Below are 8,559 nucleotides of genomic sequence, written 5' to 3'. Positions count from 1 at the left end.
TTTGAATTCCTTAACCTGACATTAAGACCCACGGTGATCTGGGCACACTCCGCCTTTCTGATCTTACTCCTTCACCCTTTTTCCCCAGTATAATGTGCTCCAACCACAGTGGTCTGCTGGCCATTCCTTAATTTGTTCTCACACACTGTTCCTCCTATCTAAAGTAACCTTGCTCTCCTGACAAAATCCTAGTCATCTTTTAATGTCCAACTCAAGCATCACCTGGGTAAAGCCTTTCCTGTCTCCCCAGACGGAATTCCTCCTAACCTCTGCTTCCATCTACTTTGTTCCCTTGATTGTCCCTTTCGCATAGTTTGGCCCCATCTTCCTGGTGAGACTATGTTCTCAAGTACAAAGTGCCTACCGATCCTCAGGGTGTATAGCCTATTCTGTAACTGCTAGGAAATGTTGAGTTTGTGAAGGACAAAGTGGAAGAAGAGAAAAGTGCAGACGGGGTGGTGGTAGATGAGATACTAATTCAGGGGTTTGGCTCGGCTCCCCTGTCCTTCAGGAAGGCAGACCACGCGGGCAGCACTACAACTAATAAGCCAGAGATCTAAAGACTAATCAGAGTAGTGAAACAACGCCGAGCAGTGGCTTCCGGCCATGCCTGGATCGGTGGACTCGGGAAGGTAGCCTTCCTCGCCGCACTACAACCCCGTAAGGAAACCGTGGTGCCTCGAGAGTTTAGTTTCTAAAGCGCTTCAACACCACGTCTTGCCACGTAGCAAATGGTCAGTGTGATGAGAACAGAGCAGCAACTAAAACTTCAAGCACCCTTTTCCGCCCCAGAGGTATGTGTCCCTGCAAGTCGTGTCCCGTGGGAGCCGCTGCGGCTGAGACCTGGTGATGAGGGTTTGACCCCCGGTCGTCCCCGTCGTTCACGAGACTAAATGCACACCCGCACTGGACCAGTTTTCACTCAGTGTAAGGGAAGCCCGGCGCCCAGGTGAGCGTGGGCAGAGGCTGTGTCACATCCACGAGGCGTCTGTCACAAAGCCATGTGAACACCCAGCCTCCCGTCCGGCGAAGGGCGGCGGCTGTGCAGTGGCGTCCAGGGCGGGGAAGCGGCGCCTGCGCAGAGAGAGCGCCGCCGGCTCCCGCGCCGCCGCCGAGACTGCGCCTGCGCAGTGCGGAGAGGTCGCGCTGAGACCGCGCCTGCGCATCGCCGGGACGAGGTCTAGGTGGCGGCATGGATCCTGTGGCGCCGCGGAGCGAGCTGGTGTCGGCCGAGGGCCGGAACCGGAAGGCGGTGCTGTGCCAGCGCTGCGGCTCCCGCGTGCTGCAGCCCGGCACCGCGCTCTTCTCCCGCCGGCAGGTGAGGCGGCGCGGCAAGGGACGAGGGAGGGCCGGCGAAGCCAGGACCCCCAGCCGGACGCTCTCGCCACGAACCCTCCGGCCCTTAGCCGTGAGCTCCTGCCTGGGTCCGGACGGCGGCCCCGGGGCGGACACACGGGGACACCCGGCCGGACGCCCCAGCCCCGGAGCCGCGCCTGCAGACCGCGGGGTCCCGACGCCGGGCCCTGCAGACTGACTTCCGTAGGCGCCTGAGCGTTACTTCCTCGGGGTCCGGTGCCGGTTCCCGTCGTCCCGCTGTCACCTCTCCGAGCCTCCTCCCGGAGAGTGGGCGCGGGGGGAGTGGGCTCAGGGACCCAGAAGGGGGGTGGGCATGGGGACCCGGGTTAGGGAGTGGGCTCAGGGACCTGGGATGGGGAGTGGGCTCAGGGATCCGGGGCAGGGGGAGTGGGCGGGGGGACCTGGGAAGAGAGGGAACGCAGGGGACGTCCTGGGGGCGACCCTCAAAGAGTAGGAGATGTGGCCTGAACCCCAAGTGCGCTCGCTCCCTATCGGTGATCCCATCCCACCTTGTGGAGTCGTTCACACTGCTGCACAGGTCCCGCGTCCTTTGTCCCTCGTCTGGGTCTCCTACACCGGAACTGTGGCATAAGGGACAACTACAGACATTGGGATTTAAGTAAAGGAGTGAAGCTCTCAGTCCATGTTAACTAAGGGTTAGTGCCCACCAATCTGACCGTGTGTAGCTGGTGCCCTCAGTCACCTCAGGGACCGCGTTCCTTTTAAGTCCCGTGAACCGTTTCTGGTATAAAATGTTCAGACCCCGAACTCGGTTCTTCCTGAAACCACCTGCAGTCTAGGGCAGAGGAACTTGGAATCAGGCTGAGCAGAGGAGGGTGGACAGCAGCAGGACTTCATAGTTGTGGAGAGAAGTGTGTTTTCCAGAGCTGAGAAGTTCAGCGTGGCCAGACTAGAGACCAGGTGGAGTAAGGTCATTGGAACAGAGGAGGGCGGGAGTGGGCTCTAGGCTACCTCACCGCAGGCTGGGAGCCCAGGTGGGATGTGGGATCAAAGGGAGACTAAGCCAGGTCCAGTCAGCCGTAACCGGACCGCCTCAGGTGACCTGTGGAGTCACCACACAGCAGAAACCTGAAAGGAGCAGATGTGCTGGGAGGAGGTGGGAGTACTAACTTGGGAGCGAGGACAGTGGTTCTGGTCTCCAGATACCCAGTGCGTGGCGTGTCCTGAGGGGCCGGTGCCCGTGTCCTCAGCAGGAGTCGTCTGTCCATGAACACAGGAAAAGGAAACACTCACTGAAGAGTTTGAGAACTGGGGAAAGAGAGATGACTAAAGAAGGGAATTGTTGCTTTTTCACCTTTTGGGGAGAGGGGAGTCGTGGCAGGAGTGGGCAGTGGAAGGTGGGCTCACGGGAGGGAGGGTGGAGTAGTTTTTGGACGGGAGCGTGGGAGCCAGCAGGTGTACTCTGGGCCTTTATCAGGGGGATGAAAATGTGTTCACACGAGGACCTGAGTATATGTGTTCACTGCACCTTTATTCGAAATAGCCCAAGTGTCCTTCTACAGGTGAACGATTAACCAACTGTAGTACAGCCTCACCATGGGTACCCAGGGAATTATGCTGAATGAAGAAAGCTGGTTCCAAAAGATTACACACTGTGTCATTCCATTTATATGACATCTTTGAATTTTAGAAATAGAGAACAGATAGGTGATTGCCAGGGGTTAGGAATTGGGGGCTTGGGTGTTCATGAGTGTGGTTATGATGGTTGCACAATAATGTGAATCTACTTAATGCCACTGAATTATACACTTAAAAGTGATTTAAATGGTAAATTTTGCATTATGTATAGTTTATCACAATACAAAAAAAAAAAGGAATCAAAGTGGAACACGCATCTCAGATGTGTTAGGCACTATTGTTCTGGTTATCTATGGCTGTGTCACAAAATCACCCCAAAACAGTGACTTTAAACATTTTTTTTGCTTACGAATTTGGGGTTGGCTGGGCCCGGTCATAGCTAGGCAGTTCTTATCCAAGGTATTCCCTGTGACAGCCATAAGGGGGATCATCGCAAAAACTTTTCACTCATGTGTCTACCTGTGGGAAGACCCAGGCACCTGAGCACTGGGACAGGCTTTGATAGGTCACTCCTCACGGTCTCCCCACATGGTTCTTGCATAGTCACCAAGGCTACAAGAGCAAGTGATTCAAGAGAAATCAGCAGAAGTGACCTGGCCTTTTCTAACCTAGGCTGTCACTTCCAGCTCGGCCTGCCCAGGCACAAGGGGAGAGGCATGGTCTCCACATCTTGGTGGAAAGATTGTCAAAGAATTTGTGGACGTGTTTTAAAATCACCACAAGAAGGGGGAAAATCAGAAAAATTATTGTAACAGGCTTTATTCTCATCTGGAGTGTAGCATGTTTGCCAAGTTTTCTATGAGAATGTACTTTCACAAAGAGAAAGAAAATTTTTTATTTTTAAAAGGGTACCCTTAACACTTCTTGAAAAGAGCAAAAGAGGTGTCTCAGAGACAACAGACCCTCCTGAGTTGTGTGGTGGTCTGCATGTCTCAGGAGCGGGGGTGCTGGCTAGGCTCCTGACTGCAAAGTTAACCTACCAGGTCAGGGGTCTGGTACTTTGGCCCCCAACCAGCCGGATTAGCTGCTTCAGCGTAGGTACTTGTTTCTTGATTTCCATCCCAGTGGTCTGTCCAGAAAGCCTCATTGTATCCATGTGTTACATCTGTAACCTGACCATGGCAGCTGTGCTCTGCTTTGCTGAGATCATGTGCACAGATACGGGTCTGACGTACAGGATCCCAGTAGAAATGGGAAGTTGAGGAATAGAGGGAGCAGGACCCTGTGGACCCCTCGAATGAACATTGACAATGGTATTGTCCTTTAGTCACTAATCAGGGAGGGGGAAGTTCCAGGTCAGAGCCTCCTCCTCCCTGTCAGGGATAGCCTACCGGCATCAGTGGCCCAGAGTCCAAGCTCCAGGGTCTGTCAAAGCCACGGGCAGCTCTGTGGACCTCTCACTAACATTCTGGAAGGGGCCTACTCATCCTCACAGAGTGTTTACCTGCTTCAGACTGATGTGAGTCTAATTTTTTTAAGTAGTTTTAAATTGCTTTTATTCCAGTTGCTGATGCCAGGCTAGCACGATAAAGCTGTTCTGTTTTGTTAGAGTGTAGGGAAACATCAGCCGTGTGCCATGGGGTGGAATGTGCTCAGCGTGTCGGCAGAGCCCGGCAAGGAGCAGGGAACGAGCTGCCCAGCACTGTTTTTGCAGTTGTCTGGGGCAGCTGCGGTGTGAAAGTAAGCGTGAGGACAAGAGCAGAGGGAGCATGTGCGTGTGCATGTTTGCGTGTGTCAGGGGCTGTCTCCCAGTGGGTGGGAAGGCATGTTGATCTGGGGTACGAGCATCCTCAAGATAATATTCCACATTCTGGAACTAGATTTTCCTTCTTAGTGCTCCTTTTATAAGACAAATCCAGCATATTCGTAACAGTGATGGAACAGAGCAAAGCCAGGTATCCGGTATTTATTCTTGTAACAGCTGTTCAAGTTCTGCTCTGTACCAGTTGCTGTTCCAGGCACTGAGGATGCAGCAGTGAACAAGAAAGGTAGTGGAGGGAGATGCATGGTAAATAACCAAGCCAGTAAACTAATGAGATAATTTCAGAGAACGATGAGTAGAAAACAAAGGGGGAGTGGCATCCCAAAACTTTTAGGGTGATGAGTATGCTTGTTACCTTGATTGTGGCAAAGGTTCAGGTGTGCCGGACACAAGTGCCACAGTTTGTCAGACTGTCCACTCTAAAAACGTGTGGTGTGTCAGTTATACCTCAGTAGAGCCATTTCACAGAATAAAAGTACAGTGGAGAGTGTGGGAAGTTAGCCCAGGAAAAGCCTGGGAGGCTACCTGTGAGCTGAATGTCAGGAAGGAGCTGGCCTTGCAGGATCTGTGGGCAAAGCAGACCCACCTGTTGGGAGAAGGCGAGGAGCTGGCAAGGCTGGAGCACGAGGAGGGGAGATGGGACAGGTGGGCCTGTGGGCCTGGTGAGGGCTGAGTTACCACGGCAACCAGTCAGCTCCTCCCTGTCTCCTGGGAACCAGGCCTGGACCAGGGGCAGCCGGGCACTGCTGCGCATCCTAGTCTGTAACTTACAGACAGGCTTGATTTGTTCTCACCAGGAAAGTGCTGGGGGTCTTAGGGGGTCCAGTGCGGCGGGTGGGCGGGGTAGGGGCTCAGCTTTGTGTCCCCTTATGTCCACAGCTTTTCCTTCCCTCCATGAGGAAGAAGCCGGCGCTGGCTGATGGCAGCAGCCCCGAGGGTGACCTCCTCCAGGAGCACTGGCTGGTTGACGACATGTTCATCTTTGAGAACGTGGGCTTCACCAAGGACGTGGGCAACGTGAAGTTCCTTGTCTGCGCAGACTGTGAAATCGGACCCATCGGTTGGCATTGCCTGGACGACAAGAAGAGTTTCTATGTGGCCTTGGAGCGGGTTTCCCATGAGTAACGGAGGGGCTCAGCCCCGGCCCCACTATAAAAGCCACTCCCCACGAGGACTGGCGTCTCTGGGACAACTTTCTCTGCCGCCTTCTCTGTGCTCACGTAATCGTGCGTATCTGCGCCTCATCACACTCACCTTACAGCCGCGAGCTCGCTTCGCGTCATGGCATTTCCCAGTCTCCCTTTTCCCCCAGTTTGGGACACAGGGATACTTCCCCAGATCTACGCCCACCCCACTCCGCCCCCAGCCTTCTGCTCTCCTGCATCTGGGGGCTCCCTTGTTTCTTGCCCTCAGAGAGCAGTGTTCAGCCTTTTAGCCACGATGACACGTGACATCTGGTGCCCTTGTGCTGATGGTTGAAATTCACCTTTTTCTCTCTCATTCAAGAAAGTGCATGAGCATCTCAGAGGACTTTGCTGTGTGGCTGACTTTATGTGCAGTAATTTATTCTTTCTAAAAGTAAAGCATTTACAAACTGCAGCATTTAAACCACTAACTGGAAACATTACTTTGGGCACACCTCTGATATCATGTGTGAGGGCCTCTGCTCTAGGCGGACAGTGACTTTTTGTTATGAAGGTCGATGTGACCCTTCTTCCTGCAGATCTTGATGTAGTTTCTCTTCATATGAGCTCCTCACTGCTGTAGCCTCTAAGCTGAAGTTCAGATTTTCAACCCCATCTGTCAGGCACCCCAAGGAAAACTCAGCACTGCTGTTTCACAGGGTCTCTGGGAATCAGAGTGGGCTGCAGCAGGGCTGGGTCATATGTGAGCTTATAGGTTTGTCTTATCTGGATACAGAACTCTTCCTTTGCTCCTAGGAAGGACTTCCATTAGTGGGTGGTGCCGTACAGACCCTCCTGTGTGTGGTCCTCACTGAGTGCTGGCTTAGTCAGGCTCTGGACCAGCCCAGATGCAGGCTGTCCATCAGATGCCTCTGTGTGTAGCCGGCAGTGCTCCAACAGCTTGGTGTTCGGTGTGACTTTCAGCTCTGCATTTCTCTCCTGAGAAGACTCACCATCTCAGAGGGACACAGTGTAGCCAGGTGTCAGGTCCCCTCCTGCCACCCCTGCCTCTGAGCCTCAGGACCCCAGAACTGAATGGGGACTAAATGGAGACCTTGCCAACATTCCTTCGCAGCTGTGTCCTGGTTGCTTCCTCCTCCTCCTCCTCAGAGCTTATTCTGAGGGCTTCCCGACTAATTGTGGGTCTTGGGCACAGTTTTGCAACCAGCCTCCTCTCCAGAAAGGTGGCTTCCTTCCCTGGCCATACCTTCTGAGCTCTGGCAGAAAATCAGAGAATGCTTTTCCAGACAGTCAGTCAGATGTCCATGATTGTGGCATTTGTGAGAACATCCACTCAGGTCAGGAGGGACAAAACCAAGTAGATGACCCTTGGACACATGGCCCCTCTTTTCACAAGCCAAACCTCGGCACAGCATTCTAGACCTACTTTTTTTCCCCCTTTTTTAATCACAGAAGCAACACACATTCACTGCAGATAAATACAAAAATGGGTATAAAAATGTTTTTAATTATTCGTATTTCCACTACCCAGAGATTGCTGCTGATGATAATGTGGTCTCTGTGGTTCTCAGTGTTTTTTATATGTGCTGTATACATAAACATGGAGGGGTTTTTAAACAAACAAGAGATCATACTGTACTTTTCCACTTGACAAAGCACACTTCCCATGTCGGTAGAGACCGTCTCTGCATCACTGCTTTCAGTGCGCCTTGTGCTTCTGTTCTGTCATTTATGTAAACAGTCCACTGTTAGGTTGTCTCCAGTTCCTCATAAACCATGCAGTACAACTTGCAACCTTGTAATTAGATCTGTCCACGCACCCTCATTATCTCCTCATTAGCAGTGGGATTGCAGGGTTTGTGGGTCTTCAAGGCTTTGTGGTACCCAGCGAGCTGGCGAACAGCTGTGCTGGTCTGCCTCCTCCCAGCTGCTGACACTGGTTAGTTACTATCATTAAATGAATATGTTGCCACTTTAATGGGAGGAAAAATAGTATCTTGTTTTAATTTGCATTTATTTTGTTTCTAATGAAATTTTTATACACTTGTCATTTGTATTTCTTTTTTGAGAATTGCCAAAGATTGTTGCTCCAGTAGCCAAAAATATCGAGTGGTTGGTTATTCTGCCTTTTCCGCTTGTTTGAAAGAAATAAAGGCATTTAAACAGTGGGAATTAGATTCTTGCATGCCCTTGGGAAGAATATATAATTTGAAACAGCAGAGGAGGGCTGAAACCTGCACCTTAGGGTTTATCATGGGGTCCATCAGCTGATGGTCACTCAGTGTCTGCTGTGAAATGGGTCTTCTCCGCAGCCCCTGCACGTAGGGGCTCTTGTGAGCTGGGTCATGGTATTAGCCACGGGCAGATGGAGGGAACCCACGCTGGTGGCTGTGAGTATCCACTTTCCCAAGGCCTTCTTGTTTTGACACAGAATCGGAGATGGATGGGGGTGGACTGACACTTTGCCTGCTGTCACCCCCGTAAGAGGCTCCTCAAGTAACTGCTGTGTGACGTGAGGACTTGTGCTTCTGGTAGTGGTGAGCTGACCGTCCCACTGAGGGCAGTTAGAAAGGCTGGACAAAATATTTTAAAAGTTCAAAGGCCTCAGAGAGCTAACTGAGTTTGAATAATTACTGGACCAGGGCCGCTGGAGATGGAGCTCCTGGGCTTCTGGGGGCACGTTTCCTGACTTGGAGG

General features: G+C 52.2%; 1 protein-coding gene across 2 annotated transcripts; it reads left to right on the top strand.

Moving 5' to 3' along the window:
• The first annotated feature begins 1,140 nt into the window (after positions 1–1,140).
• RABIF (RAB interacting factor) lies at positions 1,141–8,030 on the top strand. Of its 2 annotated transcripts, none has more exons than XM_031438285.2 (2): positions 1,141–1,318; positions 5,621–8,030. In XM_031438285.2, exons 1-2 carry the CDS (start codon positions 1,193–1,195, stop codon positions 5,840–5,842), a joined length of 348 nt encoding a protein of 115 aa, XP_031294145.1. In that variant the 5' UTR covers positions 1,141–1,192; the 3' UTR covers positions 5,843–8,030. The 2 variants fall into 2 exon arrangements, with proteins under 2 accessions (XP_031294145.1, XP_010998063.1); XM_010999761.3 differs by having other exon boundaries at positions 1,145–1,318; positions 5,597–8,030.
• Positions 8,031–8,559: the final 529 nt, after the last annotated feature.

Source organism: Camelus dromedarius, chromosome 21, assembly GCF_036321535.1.
Source record: "Camelus dromedarius isolate mCamDro1 chromosome 21, mCamDro1.pat, whole genome shotgun sequence".
NCBI lineage: Eukaryota > Metazoa > Chordata > Mammalia > Artiodactyla > Camelidae > Camelus > Camelus dromedarius.
The sequence above is the reverse complement of the archived record's forward strand: the minus strand, read 5'-3'. Positions and strand labels throughout refer to the sequence as shown.

Bases quoted from the DNA above. Each gene is read 5' to 3' on its own strand.
- RABIF (XM_010999761.3), top strand. From the start codon at position 1,193: ATGGATCCTGTGGCGCCGCGGAGCGAGCTGGTGTCGGCCGAGGGCCGG. The intron at 1,319-5,596 runs GTGAGGCGGCGC...TTATGTCCACAG, and splicing joins CGCTCTTCTCCCGCCGGCAG to CTTTTCCTTCCCTCCATGAG.